The 25,407-nt window shown below is 55.5% G+C and overlaps 2 protein-coding genes across 5 annotated transcripts in view; one reads left to right on the plus strand and one right to left on the minus strand.

Annotated features, from left to right (window-relative positions):
- Positions 1-163: 163 nt before the first annotated feature.
- On the minus strand, positions 164-6,173 carry UBALD1 (UBA like domain containing 1). The gene is made up of 3 exons (XM_084295754.1): positions 6,006-6,173; positions 1,936-1,995; positions 164-1,211 (listed from the first exon to the last, which is right to left on the minus strand). The coding sequence occupies exons 1-3, from the start codon at positions 6,111-6,113 to the stop codon at positions 891-893; spliced, it is 489 nt and encodes a 162-aa protein (XP_084151880.1). The 5' UTR covers positions 6,114-6,173; the 3' UTR covers positions 164-890.
- Positions 6,174-9,858: 3,685 nt separating this feature from the next.
- MGRN1 (mahogunin ring finger 1) overlaps positions 9,859-25,407 on the plus strand; it is a 50,968-nt gene continuing 35,419 nt past the window's right edge. For all 4 annotated transcript variants that reach the window (XM_084295986.1, XM_084295987.1, XM_084295988.1 and 1 more), the window contains exons 1-4: positions 9,859-10,037; positions 14,360-14,478; positions 16,743-16,831; positions 21,024-21,170. In XM_084295986.1, coding sequence (XP_084152112.1) covers positions 9,950-10,037; positions 14,360-14,478; positions 16,743-16,831; positions 21,024-21,170 — 443 coding nt within the window. In that variant the 5' untranslated portion in view covers positions 9,859-9,949. The remainder of the gene's footprint in view (positions 10,038-14,359; positions 14,479-16,742; positions 16,832-21,023; positions 21,171-25,407) is intronic.

Genomic DNA, 25,407 nt, shown 5'->3' on the forward strand with positions numbered 1-25,407 from the left:
GAGGAGCTGCGGGTGCCCCATCCTGGGCAGTGCCCAAGGCCAGGCTGGGGGGGATTTGGGCAGCCTGGGCTGGGGGCCACGTCCCTGCAACCCCCCTGTGCCCCAGGCAGCCTTCCCCACGTCCCACCGCTGCTGTGAACGAAGCAAAGACACGGGGTTGAAAGCAGAAGAGCGTGTATTGCAAGCGGCTGCGGCGTGTCCGGAGAGACTTCCAGCCGCCAGGAGAAAAGAACAGAGGGGTTAAAAATGATCCCAGTCTCTAGGGTTACACATTGTCATGCAAACAGCCCCGGGGCAAACCCCATCCCAGGAGGGCGAGGGGGACGGTGCCGCTCCCCAGTGCTCCCCCCAGCCCCACTCACCCGCTGGCCCACGCGGGGTGCGGGGGCAGCCCCTGTTCTCCTCCTCCTCCCCAAAAAACAAGCGGTGCGGGGCGTCCACCCCCACCAGGACGCGTGGGGCCGAGGGAGGGGGGACACGGCACGGTCCGTTCCACGCAGCGGGGCGGCACGGCTGGCGCGGGGACCGTGAGGGGGTCTCCTCCGTTAAGTGTCACTCGCATGCAAACTCCAGTGTCCCGAGAGAGAGGAGGGGGTCGCCCCCTCCCCGAGAGCCCGAGCACAGCGTGGGCCCAGGCAGAGGCTGGCAGCGGCCTCGCGTCCCACGCAGCCTCCCGCTGTCCCTGGGGAGCTCCGTTCAGCTCTAGGACAAGTAAAAACTACTTCAAACCAAACCCATGCAAGGCAGCTATTTGCTCGTGTGTGTCTCTGTGGCCGCCAGACGCTCTGGCGGCGGAGTTCCTCTCCTCTTCGGGGAGGGGGGGAAAAAAATATATATATATATATATTTATACGCAGGGGTCCCCGCCACGTTCGCTCTCCGCTGCGGCCTCATCTCTCTGCCTCCATGGTCACGTTGGCCTTCTGTTCTGCCGTGGCCTGCTGCGAGACGGCGGCCGGCCAGCCCGCGGGCTGCACCGGGGGGGCCGGAGTCCACATGCTCTGCTGCTGGCTGGGGGGAGAGGCCGCGGGCCAGGCGGGGTTGAAGGCCCCGTGCTGGGGCAGCGGCGGGGCCGGGGGTGGCGGGGAGGTCGCCATGGAGGCCACGGGGCTGCTGCTGTTGAAGCTCTCGGAAGCCTTGAGGCGGGAGAACATGGTGAGGGCGTCGGGGAAGTTGGGCGGCGTGGCCGGCGTGTTGGCGGGAGTGCACATCTGCAGGAAGGAGACAGGGGGTCAGGGGAGGCGGGCAGCTCGTCCCGGTGCATCGGCCCTCAGCGCGGCAGCGCGTGGAGCCCCAGCGCCTCCAGCTGAGCCCCGGCTCAGGGAAGGACACTTGGGGACCTGTGGGACCTCGCTGCACAGCCCAGGCCCTCTCCTGGTAGGGGGGGACCAGGCAGCCTCCTGATGATGCCCCGCACCCCTTCCCCTCCATGCACAGCCACGCAGCAGCCGCTGGTGCGAGCTGTGCTGCAGCTCCCTTGCTTTGCCAACTCCTTCTGGGTGCTTCCTGCAGGCAGCGGTTATTTAGGGCTCTGAAGATTAATCCTGTGGTGAGAGCTCCTGTCAGAGGGCCTGGGCAGGACCCCGCTGCGCCTCCTGGTGCCACCAGGGGCCTGCAGCTCCCTGGCTCAGCAGGCACCAGGCTCAGCCCCTGCCCCCCAGGAGCCTGGGCGCACTGCGGCCACGCCGGGCGTTTGCTCTGCACGCTCCAAATCCCCAATTGTCCTGGAGAGTCAAATGAGGCCACGGCAGCCAGCAAATCCCTAAGACACATCTGCCCAGGCAGATTACGGGCTGCTGGAGCACGGGAGTTAATGGAGCAGAGCCTGGGGAGCGCGGGGAGAGCTGAGGCGGGCAGCAGCCTTGTGTCCGCATGCCCCTGTGCGCGCACACCCCACGTGCGAAGCAGCGGCTGGAGAGGTGGGAGAGCACTTACCATCTGATGGTGGTGGCTGTAGGGGATGTTTGTTTCTTGAAAAAAAGCACTGAGAGCAGTCTGAAAGAAAACAAAAGGAAGATGTTAGCAGCAGCAGGGAAGCACAGTGCCCTACCTTACTCCTGTATGCACCAACGGGGCTTTGTGTGGCCGTGGTGGGGGCAGCAGCCTGCCTCCAGCTCACTCCCTGCTGCAGAGGGCACTCGTGTGGTGCCAGAGCCACACTGCCCAGCGCCTTGCATCCGTTACCCGTTTTGGCCACCTCCTGGCAGAGCTGGGACAACATCCAGAACGGGCCCTGAGGGGCTGGGCTGCGCACGCCACGGAGCCAGCAGCAGCAGAAGTTGGAGAAGCGGCCACTTCGGGAGCAGACCCCAGCAGGGGTTTCACAACTCAGAGATGCTCTGCAACTGCTGCAGGCAGGGGGAGGAGGGAACCCGAACCCAAAGCCAGCAGGGGAAGCGGTGTGGCAGCTGGCGAGACGCGTGCCCTGAATGGGACGGGACCACAGGCACAGAGCTGCACAGGGCAGTGAGACTGAGCCCGCTGCAGCGTTTTGGTTTGCTTCCAGTTCAGAGCAGCCATAACCTGGTGGCTGTTATATGCCCGTGGCATTGATGGGCCAAGGAGGGCTGCACGGAGGGAGTGCCGGGCGCAGGCTGGCGGGGAGGGCAGCCCAGGTGCAGGTTTGAGGGCTGGGAGGAGACGGCAGCGGCTCTGGGGGCACACGGGGCTGGGCTGATGGAGGGTCGGCAAAAAATGAAGCTGCCCCATGTTCTGTGCCAGGTTTTAGTTGAATTGGGGCTAGAAAACGGTGCTTTGGTTCGGCGGCAGGTTATACACAACAGGAACGTTCGGGCAGCGGGCTGGGCTCATTTCTGGGCTAAGACAAAGCCCCCACCATCCGCTCACCCCTCCCCGTGCCTCGGGTGTGAGACACGGGGCTGCAGCAGCACCGAGCCCTTGCTCCCCCCTGGCAGCCAGCAGCGGGGTTACCCGAGCTGCTCGGACACCCGAGAGGCAGAGGCAGGCTGTACCAACCCCGCTGCAGCCCAAGCACCGCAGCCACGTGAACGCTGTGCTCTCCTCCTCCCGGTGCCCACAGCCGCACGCTCGGGGACGAGCGTTGGCAGCTCAGCCGGCACGGGGCCTGTGGTTTCCTGGCTGAGCTGCTGGCAGGACCAGGCGGCGTTACCTGGCTGCTACAGACCTTGGTGGGGGAAGCAATTGGTGCTGCAGAGCGTGGTCACCGCCCAAGCAAGGCTGCTGAGGTGATTCCTGTGTTCCTCACGGGGCAGGCTGCGACCTCTGCAAGCGCCCAGCACCTCGGGCAGGACGTAACGGGAGGGTCTGCGGGCCTGGAGATCAGCCCCAGCACCACGCCACCTTCATCCCGGGTGAGGTCGCACGGCTCTGCCCTCAGACGCTATCTCAGGCAGCGGGGAAGGCGATAAGGAAGGGGGAAAACAGCGAACGGGAAGCAGGCGCAGAGGCGTGGGCACAGCCCAACACCATAAGGCGATTAGAGCTGCTCTGTGCTCCTGTGCCCCCAGTGGCCTCGGGTCTGGGACCGTGCCAGCAGCGGGTGGGGGCACAGGAGGCCCCTGCTGTCCCCACACCCAGCCCCGGGATGAAAGCTGCTGTCTGGGCACAGGACACACCACAACCACGGCCCCTGTGCCCCAAACACCGCGCTCTCCCCGCCTCAACCTGCCTGTTTCCAGGAGCAGCAGCAGAAGCAGCTCCTCCGCTCGCTGCTCCGGGCCTCGTGTACCCCCCAGCCACAGGGGGGGGCATCCCCAGGGGCACCGGGTGCCAGGGCCATAAGGCCCCGCGCTGATCGCAGCGTTTCTCCGCTCCCCAGGGTGCCAGGAGGCGGCGGCAGCGATGGGGGCCCCTCATCCCTCAGGGGCCCCCTGCCCCTCAGCCACAAAGGAAGGGGAAGGAGCTCGCTAGAGCATAAAGACAGCAGAAGAGAAAGTGGAAATCCCAACCAGAGCCACAGCGAGCAGAGCCGGGCACCTGCTCCTCCCCTTGCTCCCCTTGCACAACCTCACCACCCTGAGCGGAGACACCGCGCTCTGCAGCAGCTAAAAGGCACGAATCGAGCTTTTTTTTTTTTTTTTTTTAAACGGCTGACGTCTTCTTATTCTTCCCAAGCAGCCCCAGGGGCAACCAGTGCGTCAGAAAGCCAATTAATACTCTTCTACCTGAGAAAGGAGCCCGGTGCACGGCTCAGCCCCGAGCTCAGGCTCTGCCAACACCTCGCTGCCGGGGCCCAGCCGCGGTGGATGTCCGCTGCCCTTCCTGGTGCCTCCCCCAGCAGGGGCACCCGTGGCCCCCCAGGGCCTCGCTGCCAGCCCCAAGTTGCCTCCTTCAGCCCCCCCTGATGTCCCTGCCGGTCCCTGGGAGCAGGGAGGCGATGGCAGAGTGCAGCACGAGGAGGCCCCAGGTTCCCCGTGAGACAGGAGTGAAGCCACAGCAAGCACAAGGGGAGACCCACGTGTTAGCCACGAGCTGCTGCCCATGCCCTGAGGACAGGGGAGCATTCCTGCAAAATAAACGGCTTCCTTGTCAGGGGCCCGGACACGGTACGGGCTTGGAGCAGCTCATCCTGCAGCAAAGGCAGCTGTACGTACCCCCAGAGCAGCTTCCCACCCGCCCCCACTCCCACGCGCTGTCCCGGGCCGTGTTCCTTCCCCCCAGACAAAGCGCAGGGCCAGCAGGACACCAGGCAGCCAAACCTCTCCGCAGCACCCTCCCCCAGCAGCCCTCAGGGGATTGGGGCCGCCTGGAGGTTCGCTGCCGACCCAGGGGCTCCTCCAGCAGGTCGGGCTCAGCGCAGAGCCAAACGTGTCTGACCAGGGGGATCAGGCCCCTGCCGGCTCCCCAAGGAGCACATCACCCCACGGCCTCCCTCTCCCTCCTGCACCCCCGTGCAGAAGCAGCGAGCAGGGCTGGAACAGGCAGGTGCTGCTCCAAGCGCTGGCAAAAGGAGCCGGGGCAGCAGCCTGCAGGCACCAGAGGGCTCGCACCGTGCCCCTGGAGGAGCGCTGTGAAACCAAGGAAACCCTGACTGAAGGCAGCGGAAATTAGCGCTGAACTTGCCTGAACTCCACCAATTTATTCTCGCCACAGAGCCGGGCCAGCCAGCAAACAGGCACCAGGCTGGAATAACAAAAGCCTCAGCACATCGCATCCGAGAGGTGCGAGCGCTCCGGAGCCGGGAGCCAGCACCTCCCCGGCGTGGCTCCCCCGAGGAAGGCATGCCCAGCGGCCATTTTGCAAAGGGAATTATCTGACCGTTGCACCAAAAGTGAGTGGGAACACGGTAATGGCTCAGCGCAGCGCGTTTGTTTACAGCCCAGCTTCCTCTGAGTCATGTGAGCGCCGAACCGGCAGCAGACGGCTGTTTGGACTTGTGCAACTCGCCCAACGGTGGCAAAGTTCCGCCAGGAGCCCTTCGGAGGAAAAAAAGCAACTTCTGGGGGCTGCCACCAGCCCTCCTCCCGTCCACGCTGGGGTGGGGGGGGTTGCTCAGAAGGCCCCAGAGGGCCGCCGCCGCCCCGTGTTGGTAAACAAAGCCCTGGGCACGTCACGCACGCAGCGCGCCCGCCGCTCTCGCAGGGGCCGTGCCGGGCGAGGCGTGGGGTGGGCACGGCGGGGCACGACGCCTGCCAGGCCCACGAGCGTGCAGGGCCTCGCTGGGCTTGGTTTGAAGGAGCCGGTGCGGTGCTGGGCACGCCGCCTCCGTGCACGCCGAGCGGCTGGCGAGGTGCTGCCGCGCTGCCTGCTCCATCCCACGGCCGCCACATCGCCGGAAGGCCCCGGGACGGGCTGCGGGGGCTGCGGCTCTCACCCACCCCCCCTCCAGCACCCAGCGGTGCCCAGGGCCCGGCGGCTGCACGGCAACGGCAGGGCCTGAGGCCACCGGGGGCTACCGTGGGGGGGGTGCCGGGCCCGGAGCGCTGCGGGGAGGCCCTGAAAGAGAACGGGGGGGCCCCAGGACACGTCCCCATCCCCCCCTCACGTTTGGGGCCCGTCCCGGCCCCGGGGCGCGGCCGCCTCACCTCGAACTGCCAGTGCGCCGCCTGCAGCAGCTGCTTGGCCTGGTCGGCGGCGCAGCCGGCCGCCAGCACGAACTGGTTGATCATCACCTGGTGCTTGAGCTCGTCCATGGCCCCCCCCGCCCCCTCCTCTTCCTCCTCCTCCTCCTCCTGCTGCTTCTTTTTCTTCCTCCTCCTCCTCCTCCTGCTGCTTCTTTTTCTTCCTCCCTTCCTCCCTTCCTCCTCCTCCTCCCGCCGCCCTCACGGCGCCGCCACCATCGCGCAGCCGGCGCGCCTCACGCCAATGTTTACTGGGCACTGACTCACGGCGCCCGGCCAGCCCCGCGGGGCGGGAGCGGAGCCCGCCCCCGGGGGCTGCCGGGATTTGTAGTTCCACCCCCTCCCTCCGCCACCGCGCTGCCCCCCCGCGTAGCCGCCGCGCGGACTACAGCTCCCGGCAGCCCCCGCTTTGTTTGCAGGAGCCGGCGGGCGCTTGAGTGACGCGGCGCGTTGGCCAACCGCCGCCCGCCGTGCGGTAGTACCTGGCCATATATGGTCAACAACGCCGCTGCCCCCAATGAGAGGGCGGCGGGGGCGGGCCCGGCTCCGGGCGGGGGGTGATGGCGGGGGGAGGGGGGGGGGGCGCGGTGTTTACAGGCGGCCGCGTGCCGCTTCCTGCTGACGTGCGGCAACGGCCGCGCGCGCGCACGGCGGGCACGCCCCCGGGGGGGGCTGAGGCCTGGGGCCGTGGTGGTGGCAGCGAGAGAAAATGCCGAATAAAAGTCAAATACCTGTCGTGAAATATGAAATAAACGTCAAATATCTGTCGTAAAATGTGAAATGAAAGTCAAATATCCCTCAGGAAACGGCTATAAAAATCAAATGCCCCTCAGGAAATGCCGCATAAAAGTGAAATGCCCCTCATGAAACACCAAATAAAACGCCCCTCATGAAATGCCAAATAAAAGCAAAATGCGCCTCATGAAATGCCAAATAAAAGTAAAATGCCCCTCATGAAATACGAAATAAAAGTGAAATGCCCCTCATGAAATGCCAAATAAAAGTGAAATGCCCCCCATGAAATACGAAATAAAAGTACAACGCCCCTCATAAAACGCCTCTAACCGAACGTGCCTGTGGCTCTGCCCCGTGAGGTGGCAGCACGTGAGGGAATGTTCTGGAAGGAGCCGGGGGCTGCAGGCTGAGGGGTGCTGCCTCCCGGCACCGCATCCCTGCCCGCACTGCAGCCCCTGTGGTGAGGCGGCCGCTGGGTTTGAAAAACATGAAGGAAAACCCCAAAAACTCCAAAAGGGAAGGGGCAGGAGGAGGCCTGCAGCCCATAGGTGTGAACGCAGGTCTCCTGGAGGGTTATTTTAACCAGACACAACCAGACGCTCTTGGAAATCTCGAAGTTTGATTCACAAAGGGGAAGGGTTGGCCCCCGCCTGGCAGCGCTGTCGGGGCGGGTCGCACGCCCTTTGGAGCCGGGCAGCGTTCAAAGAGGCAAAGTTCAGGGGCTCGCCGCTCCTCCCGGGCAGGAATAACCCCGGAGAGCCTCCGGGGCTCCCGGGCCGTGCTGTTTTTACAAACACCCGGACAACAAAGTGACAGCACCAGGGAGGGGGCAACAGATTCAAAGCGGTTGGCATCGCCGGGCAATAAAAGCCCTGCACAGCCGGACTTCGGCTGCTGCTGGTGAGCGGCAGGGTGCAGGCGGCGTAATTCCTGCTTGCTGCGGGTGTGCTCCTCGCTGCTGCCATGGCAGGCGCTTCCCAGGAGCCTTCTGAAGGAGCTGGCTGGAGAAAGACGCATGGCAGGGGAAGCTGAGTGCCCTCCTTGACTCCTGGCCGGGATGGAGGTGTGCTCCCCGGGTCACGCTCTGGTAGCTGAGGTCCCGCTTCAGAGCACCATTCCAGCCCCATTTTTTGGGGAGAAGTGGTGTTCTGGGTGACAGCCAGGTCTGGGACACGGCGACGTACCTTGGTGGCAGCGAGCGTGCCGGTGGAGTGTCCCGAGAGCAGCTTTACCCAGCTCCCCCTCAGCTTGGCATCGCTGCACACACAACAGCCCCTGGGGGCTCAGGATGCCCTCGTGGGAGCGCTTTGTGGATGTCAGGGATGGCCTCCTGCCCTCCCAGCCCCTCTCCCTGCCTCTACACCCACAGCACAGCGAGGGGAATAGAGGCTCAGGGAGCCTGGAGGTGACAGAGTCAAACCCATGCCACAGCTGTGGCTGCAGCACAGCCCCAAGAGCTGTGGAGAGTGTGGAGAAAGTGGCACCCGGGAGGCTCCGGGCAGCCCAGGGCCCACGTTCCTCTGCTGCCCGATGAGCCCAATGTTCCTGGGGCTGGGGGAGCAGCCAGGTCCCCACTGTGCTGCCGGCAGCCGCTGCAGCCCCAAGCCGCTCGCTTTCCCTCCCCCATGCCTCCGGCAGTGGGCCGGAGGCCGGCGGTGGTGCAACATCCTGCCTTTGTGCGAGCCAGCACTGGGCCGTGGCCAGCTTCTTTGGGGCTGACAGTGTGGCCCAGGGCCCTGCTGCTCATGTTGGCCACCCCCTCCATGGCTGCTCCTGTCCCTAAAACCACTCAGGGGCTGTCCCAATGGCTTCAGGACACCGGGGGTTGCAGCAGGCAGCGCCAGTGCTGTGCAAAGCCAGGCTGAGCTCTGGTGCTGTGTGTGCACGGAGATGAACTGCTGTGGGGATGGGGCAGCATGTGGTGCTGTCTCACGGTGTCCCCTTGGACAAAATGTCTGGCACACAGGTAGATAAATACACGATGTGATGGGCAGACAGCTGGCCCATGGGGCAGGCTCGAAGGGTTGTGGTAAATGGGGTGATGGCAGGATGGCAGCCAGTCACTGGGGGGGCTCCACCAGGCTCCATCGGAGGGCCTGTTCTCTTCCAGTGTTCAGAAGTGACTGCACACAGGACTTGAACGCGCTCTGAGTAGGGCTGCAGGTGACACTGAGTTAGGAGGAGCTGTAGGCTGCCTCAAGGGTGGAGAGGTCTTGCAGAGAAGCCTTGATGAATTAGAGGGCTGGGCAGTCACCAGCTGCGTGAAGTTTAACAAGAACAAGTGCTGGGTTCGGCATCTGGAACAGCACATCCCCACGCACGCTCCCTGTGCATCCCCGTGCAGGGTGCACCCTTGTGCAGGGTGTATCTGTGCACGCTCCCTGTGCACGCTTCCTGCTCAGGGCGCATCCCTTTGCATACTCCATGCACATCCTCATGCAGGATGCGTCGCCGTGCAGTGCATCCCTATACGCACTCCCCATGCACCCCCGTGCAGAGTGCATCCCTGTGCAGGGTGTATCTCTGTGCGTGCTCCCCATGCAGGTTACACCCCCTGTAAGGGTGCATCCACACGCACAGTGCATTCCTGTACATGCTCCCGTGCATCCCCAGGCAGGGTGCATGCGCCTGTGCAGGGTGTTTCTCCATGCATGCTCCCTGTGCACTCCTGTGCAGAGTGCATCCCCGTGCATCCCCTTACAGGATCCATCTTCTTGCAGGGTGCAGCCCCGCACATTCCCGTGCAGGGTGCATCCCATGTAGGGTGCATCCCATGCAGGGTGCAGCCCCGTGTAAGGTGAATCCTAATGCATCCCCTTACAGGGTGCATCCCCTTCCAAGATGCATCCTGTGCAGAGTGCATCCCCGTGCATCCTGTTACAGGACCCATCCCCTTGCAGGGTGCAGCCCAGTGCAGGGACAGCCCCGTGCATCCCCGTTACAGGACCCATCCCCTTGCACGATGCACCCCGTGGAGGGCAGCCCCCCAAGCCCCGCTCCCCGCGGAGCCCCGCCCCCTGCCGGCGCGGTGCGTGCCGGGAGCTGTAGTCTCGGCGGGGAGCGGACTCGCTTTCCCGGCGTGCCCCGCGGCGCGGCGGGCAGGGGTCGGGGTACGGGTGCGCGTGCGGGCCGCTCCCCGCCGCTCCGCGCCCCCGGCCGGCCCCGCCGCCGCCATGGGCTCCCTGCTCAGCCGGCGCATCGCGGGCGTGGAGGACATCGACATCCAGGCCAACTCGGCCTACCGCTACCCGCCCAAGTCCGGTGAGCCTCGCGGCCGCGGGCACGGCGCCTGGGGGCGGCCCGGGCCCCTCAGAGCCACCCCCGCACCCCCCCCTCCGGTGCCTGCCCCCGGGGGCTGAGGCGTTGTGAGGGCGGCGGGGCCGTGAGGGGCGGCGGGGCCTCAGCTCCTGGCACGGGCAGCGCCCGGCAGCCGCTCACAGCCGGCGGCTGCTGAGGGAGAAGTTCGGCGGGGCTGGGGGGCAGCAGGCTGGGGGGACAGCGGTGAGGTTGGGGTGTCAGCACCGACACTGGGGTGACAGCAGGGACATTGGGGTGCCAGCAGTGAGGTTGGGGTGTCAGCAACTAGATTGGGGTATCAGCATCTCTATTGGGGTGCCAGCAGTGAGGTTGGGATGTCAGCAGTGATATTGGGGTGCCAGCACCGACACTGGGGTATCAGCACGTATATTGCGGTGCCAGCAGCAGTTTGGGGTGCAAGGACCTGTATTGGGGTGTCAGCAGTGACATTGGGGTGTCAGCACCTATATTGGGGTGCCAGCACTGACACTGGGGTGCCAGCACCTCTATTGGGGTGTCAGCAGTGATATTGGGGTGCCAGCAGCAATGTGATGGTGACCTGGTGCCTCCCCCCATCTCCAGCCCGGCCTCGTGCGATGTTTTCCTTATTCCCGTACACCAAGCTCAGCAGCTCTTCTCTCCCAGGACGGCCGCTCGCTGCCCAGTGCCCATGTTGGTGTTGTGCTGCGGGCGTCCCAGGCAGGCTCAGGGAGCTGCAGAGCGCCAGCCCGAGCTCCTTCCCTCCTTCCATCCCGCTCGGGCAGGTGTGGCCCTGCTCAGAGGCTCAGTGCTTTATGGCCGTGAGATCGGGGCCGTGCAATGAGGGGAGCCAGGTTCCCCCTTTCCGATGGGAGGAGGGGGAAGATCTCAAGCAGAGCCCCGACATCCCCGTGCCTTGCCTTGTTGCAGGTTTGCAGGCAGGGAAAGGCCCCGAGCTGCCAGCTGGGCTCTGTCTGCTGTGTCCTGGGCCCTGCTAGCGAGTCCCTGACACACACAGCTTGCACCTGACGTGTGGTGACACTTGGAAAGGATGTTAGATGCAGGCTGGATTAATTATTGCTACCACACACGATGAACATTAAACTGCTTCTTTGAAATCCTCATCCTGGTGTTTCTGTGCTGCTGTAATTACCTGGGCCAGGATTTAACGGCGTGTTGCGTTTTAGCTGTGTGTCAGTCAGGTCCGGTCTGCGTGTTCACGTGCACCCAGCAGGGCTCTGTTGTCCCCCGTGCTGTCAAAAAACACCTCCCTTGTGAAACCAAGCAGCTATTGCTTTAGTTGATTAAAAATATATATATATATTTCCTTTAAAGGCAGTCAGGTGCTTGTTAGTTGTGGCTGAGCTTTCTGTCACGCTTGTGGGCTTCCTGACAGCCTGCTGGCTTCAGGCTGGGGCTTTCTTTCTCTTTGCTTTCCCCAGGTTTGTCCGACAAGGGGGCTGTTGGCTTCGGGAAGGGAGAAGGGCTGCTGGAGCTTGGGGGTGCTCCCTGCAGAAGAACAGGTCCTGAACGCTGCCGGGCTGGAGAGTGAAAGAAGGTCCCTGGCAGATGGGGTGTGACACATTTCGGTGTGCGCTGAGGGGTTTTCCTGACCTCCCGGCGCTCCCCAGGCTGCTCAAACCTCACTGGTGAGGATGCAGAGGGCAGGGAGCAATGAGCTTGCTCCTCTGCAGGCATCCCGTGTCCTTTTCCTCCAAACCCAAACTGCTCTGGGCTCTCAGCGGGCGCCTGGGCGAGCTGCTGCAGCTCTGCTTGGCTGCCGGCCGTGGTCGGGGTTGCTTTGGGGGACACAGGTTCGTGTTCTGGAGCCATAAAGCCCTGTTAGGCAGGTGGAAAAGGACCCGAGCACAACGTGTGGGTATCCCGGCTGTGATCCAAGCAGTCCCAGAGGGAAGGCGCCCAGCGCTGCCACCTCGTTGAGTCACGGCCGCTCGCTGCTCTGTTGACTTTTGGCGTGGTTACGGCTGCGCCGGTCGTGCTCTGGGGCTGTGGGATCCGCCTCGGTCCGTAGGAACCAGAGGCACGGGCAGGTCGTTCAGCGGCCTCGCTGCAACCTCTGCGTGGTGTGGTAGCTGGGAATCCGTCTGGGAAGATGCCGAATCCGTCTGGGAAGATGCCCTGCCTGTTCCTCCGAGGTCCTGGGTGCGGATGATCCTCATTGCCTGTCCTGTGGCACGGGGAGACGGGGCTGCAGTTCCCAGTCCTCGCTCTGCTTCTGTGCCTGGAGCAGCAGAACGATGCGTGGTGTTGCCCCCGTCGTGTTAGCAACCAGCCAGCAGCGCTCCGGTGTTCCTGCAGCTCGTTCCCCAGCTCAGCTCTCGTTCCTGCAAGCTCATCTGCAGCTTGGAGTGCGTGCACGTGCCCTGGAGCCGGCTGTCCCCCTCTGGAGCAGCCTCTTGCGATAAAACTGCAGAGCCTGGCCTCGTGGGAGCAAAAAGGAGCCGGGTGGGAGCTTTCTGAAGCCGGCCTGGTTTGTTGTTTGCTGTGAGAATAAAGGCCTGCCCCCACGCCGGGCTCGGTGCTGAGCAGTGTGCTCGGCTGGGTGCCTGGGAGGAGCCTGGGGTCCAGTTTAGCTTGCATGAGACCAGTTACTGAGCCAGACTTTCTGGATGTTTGGTATTTTTATTTTATTTTTTTTTCCCCAGACACTGTCAGGTTTTCCCCTGCCACCGTATCTCTTGCATCTACCACTTGTACCTCACCTACCTTAGCAGCATCCCCCGTTCTTGTTCTTTTCCCTGATACTCTCCCATATTTTGTGCCAACCTACTCTGGGGAAGGGAAGTTTTGGGCAGAGTTTAAGCTGAAGGAAGGGCACGGTTTTTTCTTTGCTCTGTCTTTTGTTTCTCATTCCCCCCAGCTGGTGGGATTCGTTCCTCGTACGCACGTGGCTGCTGTTTGCTGGTGGCTTTCTGGCTGTAGTGGTTCTGTGCAGGGTTAATCCCCAGATCTTTTCTTTTCTTTTTTTGGGCCTGTAGTCACGGAGCCCTGTGTGAAGCTGGGCTCGCATGAGGCAGGCCAGGGGTGTCCTACAGACTGCGGGATGTGTGGGAACGGGGTCCCGGAGACAGCGTGGACTGGATAAAAACCTGAAGCAGCGTTTGCCATGGAGCTGGAAGCAGAGCCCCGAGATGCAGCAGGGTGTTAATGCATTCTCACAGATGCTACAAGTTCTGTCAGTCGTGTGCCAGGTGCGTGGAAGCAGGGCATCCTGGTGACCAGATTTGCACGGAAGAAGGAAGAAACCTCATTTTTTCCCTCTGGAAGTTCTCCTGAGGTTTCTCAGTCCTTGGTGTGACGTTTCCACAAGAGCTTTCTCAAAGCATTTCATCGCCGGCTTGGGCAAAGTCTCAGCTGCTGGTGGCAGTGGGTGAGAGGAGCAGCCTGGGGACGTGGAAGGCACAGGAAAGCCCCACAAAATTTCGTTTGCCAAGTACCAAATGCACTCACGTGTGAGGAGGGAGCTGACTCCGACCCTGATAACCAGCTGCTGCGATTCGGAGGCATCCTGCACGAGCGTTGTCTTCACGGTTAATCAGATGAGCTGCTCCAAAACACAATCCTCCTTGACCCATGTAAAATGTGAAATTAATTCCTAACGCCCAGTGTTCGTCACGCTGTTCTGAGCCTTAGTCTCAGCATAACCCACGGCGGCGTGTCCTGGGTCGAGCTAGCTGTGCTAGGAGCCTGCAGCTTGGATTATTTGTAATTTGTTGCTTCTGGGAGGGTTGGGAAAAGGTTGTGTGAGCACCTACATTTCCTTACGTGGATTCGAGGCAGGTTCTGGACCGATGCTGAGGTCGGTGGTGGTATCTGGGAAGAGCGATGTGCTTCTGCACCGCAGACAGCTGGGTGCTCGTCAGCTGAGCTCAGCAGTAGGGAGCACTCGTCGGTAAAGCACTGCCATCTGTGCAGAGGAAGAAAAGGCTTTCTTGAAGCATAAAGGACAAAAAAAAAAGCCTTAATGGCAAAAACAGACCCATTCATGAAAGCCCTTCCATTTCGGAGTAAATTACGCTTGCTCCTAGCTAAAGGGGTTGCAAATCCTTCTGTAATGCCCCCGTAACTGTTCGGATGATTCCTTGCTGCTGCCGTGACTCGTTTTAAAATAAATGTGCTCTCTGTGCATTGCACCTAGGGAAGTGAATGCATGTTTGGCTCAATCCTTAACCCTCCCCTCCCCCCAAAAACCAACCAACCAAACAAAAACCCTTCAGGGAAAATCATAATGTCCAAGCCCGTCTGTTCCCTGGTGTTTATTATTATTTTATTTTATTTTTTTCTAGGAAACTACTTTGCAAGTCACTTCTTTATGGGAGGCGAGAAGTTTGACACCCCTCACCCCGAGGGCTACCTTTTTGGCGAGAACATGGATCTAAACTTCCTTGGGAACAGACCCGTTCAGGCAAGTTCCTGCATTCTGTCCATGTTACACTTTTTTGCTCAGAAAGCCTCCTCTTCTGATTTCCCAGTTGGAACGTGGAGGTATTTTGGGGCTCACAGATGTCTTATGAGACTGGAAAAAGCTGCCTGCTCCAGTGATTTGCTTGTTTTGTGGGAGCAGGCAGTAGCGCTTTCGTGAGGGGCAGGTAGGGATTTTATGCAAGGGTCATGTTTGAGGTTTCTTTTGTATCTCAGAATTGCTTAAAAACAAAAGGTGACCAAGTAGGAGCCGTTTGGGGACGTTTTCAGAGTCCAGGAGAGGAAAGGGAAAAGAGCTGCTTGCTTTGCCAGCTGTTTCCTAGATGTTTCTGCAGCTTCAAAACATGAAAAAGAAAAAAAAGATGTAATGGCTCTCATCTTCACAAAAGCTGTGAATATTAGTTAATTCGTGCTCGTAGAGCTCAGAGGGTGTTTAGTCTCATCCTGCTTTACAGCTGCGGGAAACTGAGGCAGGATGCCTTGATGTTTTGAATTTGTACCGGGGGTGAGCACGTTCTCCCTTCTGAGTTATCCAAGGGCTGTGCCCTTGGTCTTCTCTTCTCAAGACCGTGGTTATTTCAGAGGGCTCCTCAGGGGAGGACAAGTGAGAATGCAGAGCCCCTGTTTAAGCAGGAAGTGCAGGTGAGCAGCAGAACTAGGAAGGAGGGACTTTACGTGGGAATTCCTCTGTGCTAACATTGCTGTGCAGGCTTGGGGGTGCTCGCCAGACACCCTGTGCTGTCTGCGTGCAGGGCAGCGATTAAAAGCTGACTGGTTTCCCTTTGCCCTGTGACTGCCAGTGAAAGCAGAAGACACAGCTCGGTTCAATATCCCCTGTGCCTGTGGCTGTAGGGACTAACCTGGGAGTCTCAGAGTTCAGTTATCTGCATGTCTCAGCCTGGGTTTCCTTGCAGACATCCTTGCTCTGAATTTCGTCATTTCTTCACAGGGGAGTGGGTGAGAGTACTACTGACACAGTGGGACCTTTGCCAAACAGGCTTAAGAGAGGGAGGCTGTCGTGGTGTATAGTTTGCCTATGTGAAGTTAATGCCCTTTGGCAGCTCTGATTAATCTTCAAGAGAAGACACTCGAACACGCAGCAGCAAAGCTGCTTTGTGGAATTGGGCCAATTTCTCTTTTTTTGAATAACTGAGGTCTTGACTGCTCTGCGTGCAGCAGTGCCGCTGACCACAGCGTTGAGCAGTCAGGTTGCAAAGAAAGTGAAAGCCAACCCTGGCAATTCTCTGCTGCCTGTGGCTGTGCCGTGGGACCTTCTGTGGCATTCTCATGTTGGTCAGGAACCAGCGCATTTTCTTTCAGGCTCTGTTTCTCATCCCACCGATCCGTTTTTGAGACCTGAGCGGACAGTGCTGCAGGGCTGTGTCCTGGAGAGCTGTGTGTTCGAGGGACCACAACCCTCGTGCAGCTGCTGGTTACGTCCAGAGTAACCTCCAGCCTGAAAGCCCATCCTGGAGCTCCGTCTTTGTGTCGGGCTGTTGCTCTGAGGAGTGTGCCTGCATTCCCAGTCTGAGCACCTGCCAGGTCTGGCAGCTGGGTGAGCGCACGTTTCTGCCTCAGCGTGCCCCGAGCAGGCAGGAGGCACAGCTGTAAGGGTGGTGGGCCCCACAGCACACAGCTCACCTCCGTGGGGGTCCTGTGACCAGCGTGGAGAATTCCAGCCTGAAGCCAGGTCCTCCTGTATTTAAAGAGAAGGTCTCTTGACTATGAACTAGACTGAGACCCCTGTTCCTGTCTCTCTCTCTTTTTTTTCCCCTGGAACATTTGCCTCATTGTTTCAGAATAAAAGAGCCCTCCCTGGTAATCCAGAGCTTCTGCATGCTGATTAGCAGCCACGTCGCTGTTTGCATGCTGTGACACACGTGAAAGCTGCATTTTTGCTGCTCACGCTGGAGGTCATTTCTTTAGTGGAAATAAAAGCTAAATAAAAGCTCATGAGAGCAAGGCTTTCTACACTGCAAACTCAGAGTGCGGAAAAAGAGCTTGTGAAAGCCCCTTGTTAAAGTACATGCTCCTCGTTTGAACTACTGCTGGGCCAGAGCACGATTTTCACTCAGAAACAGGCTTTATTTATCCGTAAATATAATTCTCTATTACTGTTCATTGTGGCTGCTGTTGTACTGAGCACACTTAGAGCTGTTTCTTGATTGGGGTAAATTGTTTGTCAGGTAGCATGCTGCTACCTTCAATTGTGCAATAATAAGGCAATTATTTGCATTTTTCTTTCAGTTTCCCTATGTAACTCCAGCTCCACATGAGCCTGTGAAGACGCTGAGAAGTTTGGTGAATATCCGCAAGGACTCTCTCCGTCTCGTGAGGTACTGTTCCTGCCTGAACTCTTTGTTTCATTTAACCCAGCGATTGGTGTCTGGGGCTAAACTGCATTTCATAAGGTTTTGAACAAATAGCTGGATCCCAAATCTTTGTTTCATCAGAACTTTCATGGACATGTAGTTCACGTGCTCCTTATCCCTGGACTTCAGTAATCTGTATTTCTAGAGAGAACCAGTGCCTGGTCTCTGTCTACAGGAGAAACTGGAGTGGTAAACAAAACCTTGATTTTTGCCTGGAATCGTTAGCACAAATGGAAGATATTAGTCAGGTCAATAAACCGTGCAGACAGATTCCATTCTGCATTGTTGTGCAAGCCAGCAAGTCGTTGTTTCTGGTGCAAGTCACTGGCTGGGGAGACTGATTGGTCTTGAGTGAAACTTCCCCAGGTTTCTTCTGCTGCCAGGATAAAGTTTGGTGGGAGCGTTATGTGCTTGTTTAAATGGCTTGCGTCCCGTTAGCAGGCCTGGGTAATCTTGGAGATCTGTTACCTTTCACTGCAGAACGCTGAGATCTAAAGCAGCACCAGCAGAAATGTGAATTTGGGTTAAGTGCAATGGCTGACACAGCCCTTGGGCTGCCCGCTTCCAAACATATGGCTGAGGAGCTGGGGCCCAGCACACAGCGCTTTGTTTTGGTCAGGGCGGCTGGGCAGGTGGCCAGCCAAAGCATTTCTCAACGGCCCTCGAGTCGCTCTGAATTCTGTGTTACGGGCTGGAGTACTGGCAGGGGGCCAGCTTCAGCTCTCAGCCAAGGTGATTCGGAGAGCATGGCACAATGTGAGTAATCTGAGTCATAACAATGCAAAACACGAGTTTGTTTTTATCTTTTTTTTTTTTTTAATACCAGTGGTTTCAAAACTGATTGAGCAGGAAAAGAAGGCAGGATGTCTGAAGAAGTAACCACCGATGAACTGCTCCGAATGCTGTCCAGCTTTTTCAGCTAAAGGGTGGGAAGTGCTTCTCTAGACAAAAGTCTCCCTTTCCTCCCAGGACTTGCTGTGGAAAGGGCGTTTCGTTCTCCTTGCAAGCATCCGCATACACAGCACAACATCTGTTGGGAGCCGAGGGGAATGTGGCTTTTTTCAAAGGGAGAGGATTTGCTGTGAGTGGAGGAGCTGGGCGGGTGTAGTACACGCAGTTCTGTCACTTTGCTTTCTGTGAGTTCACGTCCTGTCCTCCCAAGCAGAGCTGTAGCTCCTGGGCTGTTTGGAAAGTAATGTCCAGGTGCCTCGACAGTGTCTTTGCCCTGACAGGGTTTGCATCCCTGCAGTTCCCAGTGCTGTCGATCCTTTCTTTGCCTCGTGGGCTCTCACAGGCTCTTGTGCTGCTGCGTTAGTGCTGACGACAGCACCACCACCATTATTCTATTTCATCTTATAACAATGTAGACCGAGAATGGGATTTTAATTGCCAGTCCCCAAGGGCACACTCTGTCTTGTGCTTTTCCACAGATCTGGACTGGAGACTTTTCCTTTTTCCCTCTGTACATGTAAAGGCACTTTGTGCCCTCTCCATCTGGATAGGCAAGCAGTGGTTAAACCTTGGAGATTCTTTCCAGAAACAGTTAAATTTTCACTTCCTTCACCAAATAAAGCTATGCTGAGCTGAGGGTTTAGGTACCAGGTAGATTTTGATGGTTTATCAAGCCATTTGGTCCTTGCAAGCCATTAGGTTCTGTGTGTTTAACTGAAAATCCGTTGATCATGTCTGAACAGGGTGTTGATCCATAATTTGGAGTACAGAGCCTTGTGGAAGAACATGAGGAAATTCTCACCCTGGCTTTCTGCCCTGCTCTGACCAGACAAAATCCTGAGCCTTGCCAAATCCTGAATATTTAAAACAGCTTTGGAGAGAAGCAAAAATCCTGTGGATATTGGTGTCAAAGTTCTGAGTCTTTGATGCCTCGTGTGAGTGCTTAAATTCCAGCAGAATGAGGCTCTGGGAGCCTCAGAGGAGGGTAGCACGAGTTTTGCTGTTAACCACTGGCAGTAAAAGATAGTCTCGTGTCTGTCTCGTGCCCCTCTTGGTCCTGGCTTGAAGGCTGTGGAGGCACTTCCAGTTGCAGGAGGGTCAGCTCACGAGGCAGTGTGTTTCCTGGAGCAGTTGCACCCCGGCTCGCACTCTTCTTCAGTGTGGTCTTTGGACTTGGAGTAGATCATCGTGGCACAGCAATGAGTGCTCACAGAGCTGGCAGCCAGTTCTTACTTCATCTGGTGATTGCCCTGAGACTGATGTAATCCATTTATCCACACATCTCATCTCATCTGTATCTTATGCCTTCCTGCCCACGTGTGCAATGAGAAAAGGTCTATGAGCTAACTCTCATCAGTGGCTGCCTGGAACAGCTGCTGGTTCTCCCCTACTCTACTTCTTCTGGAAGAACAGGCAAGTGTCTGTTAGCCTGGAGATCTGCTCTTCTTGCCCTTTGCTGCCTACCTTGGATCAGAGGAGGGCAGTGGAGGAAGAGGTGATTTGCAGCTTGTGCTGCTGCTTTCTCTGGACACGCGTAACGCTCGTGAGTGGTGTGTTGCCTTCTGTCTTCTTGGGCTGATCCAGCACAAAATGCTGAAGCTACACTCTGTGTTTTCTATGAAAACCTGCACTGCTGGCTAGAGTGTTGCTTGTGTACATCCTTGAAGTGCCACGATTTTACTCTCTGAATGCTGCTTGCTTCTGTGAAAATAATCTTCTTCTATAACTGGCTGTTGTATCTTGGCTGCTGCAGGTGTTTAGACTACCAGTTCTTGGGTTTTGTCTTTTTTTATACTAGCATGTTGGGTGTATTCTAGCTTGATTTACTGTTCCGACGTAGGTGAATGTCTGGCAAAAGTCTTGTTTTGAGCTCTCCAACTCCTTCAGACAGGAATGCAAGTGTATGCCATAGAGATACTGCTTCACTGAGGTCACGTTGTTACAAGTGTTTACGTAAGGTATTTGATTATGTGGCTCTTGAACTTTATTTTGCACTTTCTGTATTAATTTGCTGGAGCTGAACATTTCATTCTTGTTCAGCACATTAAGTAAAATACATGCTGGAACTCTCTTAATTAGGCAGCGGTTATTACATCTCGGTGAACTTGGTAAGTACGGACTCCCTTGACAATTTTTAGATTGAATTATGGAGGTATGCCTAGCCCATTTCTGGCTCTTTTCATCAGTGCAGCATGTTCGTGGAGGCCCTTTAATGAAGGGAGAGGCTGCCTGATACTGGGAAGTCAGGGATGGTGCCAAGCTTCTGAATAGCTCAGCTGCCTGGCGTGGACCCAGGCATCCTGGCAGCGAAGCTGCCTCTGATGGACAGTGGGGCTGGGCAACAAAGCAGTGTTGTTGTACGCTCCTCAAAGCCAGCCTGCTGCATCCACCATTCCTACACAGCACACGAACTAACCGTGGTACCTGAAGTTGTAGGGTTACAGTGGGATTTGAACTTACCTTTAAGAATCTGCTTCTGCTCTGCCAGTGAATCACATCCTCCCCCTCTCGCTTGGTGCTCAGGGGCAGGGGAGCTCTCCACATGGTACATGGCATTTGCTGCTTGTTCCAGGGTCTGATGGCCTCCCTGGCCATTGGCACGCCATAGCTCACTGCTCATCCATAGCCATACCTCACTGCCCTGGAGCCTGTGTGCTTCACAGCACCTGTTTTACTGGGGCAGGAAGGAGGAATAATCTGTGGTGGTGATCAGCTGCCACACAGTTGGATCCAGCTGTCCGGTAGCCCAAATCCAAGTTATGACTCCCCTTACGTTTATTGAAAAACCTTGTAAACTCATTTTTGAGTTGGTTATCCTGCATCAGTTTTGCAGTCGAATGTTTAATTTTTATTTCTTTAATAAATGTATGTAGGCTTCAGTCATGAACGTTTCTTCTCCTGACGTTTGATGTTCAGTAGGTCACCTTGGCTCTTTCTACGGCTGTAAGACTGGGAAGATCCCTCAACATCATCTCTGTGTAATTCACTTTGGACAAATAACTTACTACCTGTCATAATAACTTTGGACAAATCTTGGAAGAAATTTCCTCAGAGGAAAGAATGGAAATCTCCTGGGCATTGTGGAAGCCTGTGATGCCTTGCCTGCCCAGGACACCTAGATTGGAGTACTTGTGTCTTGATTTTCAGAGTGAACTTTGTCACTAATGAATGCCTGATGTTTTAATCCTCTGGCATTGTCTTTCAGGTATAAAGATGATGTTGACAGTCCTACTGAGGAGAATGGGAAGCAGAAAGTCCTGTACAGCCTGGAGTTCACGTTCGATGCAGATGCCCGTGTTGCCATCACAATCTACTGCCAGGCTACGGAGGAGTTTGTTGGTGGCATGGCAGTGTAAGTCCTAGGCTTGTGGGCGTGTGGAGGGGTACAGGAGCTCTTGGGCGATAAGCATGTCTAACATCTCTTGTTAATCACCATCGAGACAATGCTGCCACAGGTGAAATCTCAGTTTTGTTTGATATATTCTGATAGCTTTGAATATTGCTTTCACTTCCTTCCCCTCACATAGCCAATTTCCTCTCGTTCCCTTTTTGGTTCATCTTTTGTGTGTGGGGAAACCATTTTGTGTGCAACAAAGGAGAGGAACTCATGGCTGTATGCTTTGTAAGCAAGATGATTTATGAAATTCAAACAAACAAACATCGTTTCCCCTCAAATGCTACCTGTTTTTTCCACATCACCCAGGTCACTGGGTTTCTGTGTTCCCTGTGATGGGAGCATCTGGGCCACCAAAGAGAAGTTCAGTCTGACTTCTACATAGTGAGTCTGTGTGCAACTGAGGCCCACCTAAAGCCCCTTCTGGCGTGAATGACCACCTCAGAAGAGGCTATTGAGAGATGGCTGTTAGGAGGATTTACCGCCCAGCAGCCCTGTCTCTGTTTCCTGCTAGGTACAGACTGTTTTGGGTAGCTGTATAAAGAACAGTCCAAACGTGGTCAGTGGAGTCTTCCTCATATATTTCATTCTAGTAATGCATCTGTACAAATTTTCCAGCCTTTTTCTCTAAATCACCACGTTTAAACCCTTTCAATTGACACTGTATCCAGTAAGAGTACAAAGTTTCCCCTCTGTATTAAGGGTTAGGGTGGCTGAAACTTACTCTTAGGTGTGGTAGGTATCCTTGAGCTGCTGGTACATCATTGCAGGCTTCCAATAACCATAGGACTAAAGAATTCTTCTTGTTTTATGGGTAAAGGAAGATTCAGGCTGCAGAAGCTCTTGGCTTCTTCTAGTAGAGGCTTTTGGCTGATCAGCAGCTCTGTGCACGCTGTGCTGATGGCTTCTGCAGTTGTGCTCTTCATTTGGGGGTAAGGTGAAGTTTTATTTGAGTGATTTTCAGAGGTTTCAGCGGGGAGAAATGTATGAAGACCATAAAATGGCTTGTATGCTTTATGCAGAGTATAAACAGCCCACTATTGATCAATGAGAAAATAGTTTTAGAAGTGAGACAAGCTCAGTGCTCCCATCCAGATGTGCATTCCTCCGAACTAGAGGATATCCTGATCGAGGATTTTTAGGCCCCTCGCTTCCGTTTGAGCCTGTGGCTGCCTTTATTTTGGGGAAGGTAGTGAATTAGCTCTTTCTAAGTGCTTGAAAAATATCTTTCACCAAACTCGGAAAACCTTTTCTGTTTAGATCCAGGTTTTCTTGAGCAGAGCTGAATGCAGCATCAGCATCATGCATGGGTGCCTTAGAAATCCTGATAAAGTTTCCATGTTCTGTTTCTTAGGTCCTTAGGTTTCCTGTGAATTTAGTGCTAGTGAAGTGTTGGAATGGCAGCCTTGGAGATTGAAGTCCTCTTTTCCTAATACAGGTACAGCGTGGACAGGCAACCAGTTTCCCTTGTGCTGCCCTGCAGAGCATTCCTTGTGCTTTGAAATAAGAAAGAAACCATCTGTGGGCTAGTGGGGAGAGCTGAGGGCCTCTGTGGCCAGGGTGGATGCATTTATGTTGTCAAACTTCAGGCATGGCTTAAGTGATCTAAAACAAGACTTGCTGGTTTATTTCAGTCTTATTTTGCATACTCATTTGTTAGTTTATCCCAAATGAAAATTTGGTTGCCACTGATCAGTAACAACAAAACATTTCCATTTACAACTCAGTGTAAGCTTCAGATCAAACTTTGTACTATATTTTATGAAGACTGTAAGTCTAGAAAGAATATGCATATAGTTTTGAATTTATTCTTTCAGATTCTTTGTTTTACATTTTCTTGTGTTAAAATGTTATTCTGAAAGAAAAATGTGTTTTTTCATTTTGTTTTTTAACCAAGCCATGCTGGGGTGGAAAGTACAAGTTTATCACCCAAGACCAGCACTTTAACATTCTTGTTGGTTTAACTGCTCTGCATTGGACTTTTTAAAGGCTATTAAGACAAGTTTTGCCTTTAATAATAGCTGTAATACTTCCATTAAGCTATTATTGTGTAGAACTAATTGTTTCTGGACTGTGTTTTCACTTCTGTAATTAGTAGCTCTCTCCTCTCAGAACTCTATCGGTTAATTGGAGGTCGAAAACACAGTTTCTGGTTCACTTAAGAATGTGTTTTACTGAAATTTCATACCATGCACTAAGCTAGTGGCTGCCCCCAGTTCTGTTGTCTGTTCTTTAAAGCTCATGCAGCAAACATAGCTGTAAATTTAATTCCTGGATGGAGTTTCTGGAAGTTAACATAACTGTTAACTTCAGAGAAAAATGTTTTTGAAAACACAAAGTTTCTAATCCACCCTGTCCATGGTTCACCAAAAGACGGATCTCTGTTCAGATGATGGAGGAGAAGCCTTTGTTCATGAACCCTGCCTGCCTCTGCACGAAACCAGGATCAGTGGTCGGACGTTGTTCCTTGCTAACTGGACGGGGCTGACGATGCTGAGCTGCCCCGTTAGTGCACAAAACCCTTATGTTGGAAGTCAGGGCACTTGGATTTCCCTCTTGCTTCCACTGCTGGCCTTTTATTTAATAAGCTATACTTTAATTTCCCCATCGTGCAGGAATAATGAACTGTCTGTTTCTGCTCTGGAGTTCTTGGATGATAAATGTTACATAAGAATGGGGCGTGGGGGGCTGCACCAGAAGCCAGTGAACTTTTTGGAAGGCATGATCCTGATTTCATGCAGATGTGTAGGTAATAAGGGCTGGGGGAAGTGAGATACAAAGACTTTATAAGCTGCTTTAATTCAACCCAGGCTATTTTTCCATGTGGAAGTGGCTCATGAAGCACGTCTTGGGGCTAGTGCAGCTGCCCGAAGTAGGCATCTCTGCTTCTCTGGATTTGCTGGCTGCTAGTAAAAAAAAAAAAAAATCCTTTTGAAGCTCTGATTTCAGCTTTGCAAAGCAATTCTGAAAGGGCAGTGCTATAATTACCTTGATTTATTATTTTCAAGTTCTAGTGGAAAAAAAAAATCGGGCTGCATTCTTTGAGCTCTAAGTGCATTTTTAGTGCATTAATGGGAATGCAGCTTCCCCCTGTGTGGGGTGGTAGTTTTCCCTTTTTCTCCATTTACTTTGGTGCTAACACCTATGTTTAAAGAACAAGCACGTGAGAAAGCTGCACTGTGTATAAATTCTAAACTTTATTGCTGTGTCCAGTGCTTGTGAAGAAGACTCTCTTTAAAACAAAACACTTTTTTTTTTCCACTTTCCTAAATTGATGCTAATTCCTAAAATGGGAGAAACTTTCTGGACCATTGTCTAAAGCAGAAATTTCCTCCTAGTCCCTGGCCTGCAGCATGGCTCCTTAGAAGTGCTAAACGAGTTATTCTTGCTTCTCTGCTGGAAGAACTGCTGAACCTGATAGCATCCGGGATCCTGATAGCATCAGCGCTCCTGCTCCTGTGAAGCTCCTGCTGGGAACATTGTTGTGTTCATGCAATTTGGCGTGGGAGGAGGGCTGGGAGGGGAGGTGGCTCTGGTGAGCAGGGGCACTGCTTGCTGTAGAGCCTCTGCTCATCTTGGAGCCATGGCACCTGCGTTGCCTGTGTTTTGTAGGCCTGCCTTTATGATTAGCTAGCCGTGACCAGAGGGAAGTGCTTCTGCAATCCAGGAAGCTTCCTCTTAGAATCGCTTGGGCTCCGTTTAAAAGCTGCTGGCTTTCTCAGTATGGGCCTGTGCTGCCTGTACTGGCCTGTCTCACAGAGCATTCAGCAGACTCTCCCGGAGATGTGTTCAGCTACGCTGTTTCCCAGCCAAGATCTTGGTACCATGTAGCTCCCAACCACTGTCCTCTTGTCCTGAACGGCTGAACTCCGAATTTCACAGGGAGCTGGATTGTCACCACTGCGGGGATGTAGGTGACCAGTAAAGTGTGGGGAAAGCATATGTGAGGCTGTTTGTGGCTGTAAAGCTGCCTACACCTCTGTGGCCACATTCCTGTGGAAAGATGTCCAGTCTTTTCTGGTGCTATGGGAGGTATTTGTAGAAGCCTCTTAGACAACATGGGAATTAGTTTAAACCCGCTGCTTTGACCATCAAAATGTCTTTTCCCAGTTAGGGTGAGCTCAGAGACTTTATATGAAGACACGTTAGTTCTCAGAGGACCATGGGTGCATGACCCAAAAGATAACCAGATCTA

This window comes from Netta rufina (assembly GCF_964035555.1).
Source record: "Netta rufina genome assembly, chromosome: 15".
Lineage (NCBI taxonomy): Eukaryota > Metazoa > Chordata > Aves > Anseriformes > Anatidae > Netta > Netta rufina.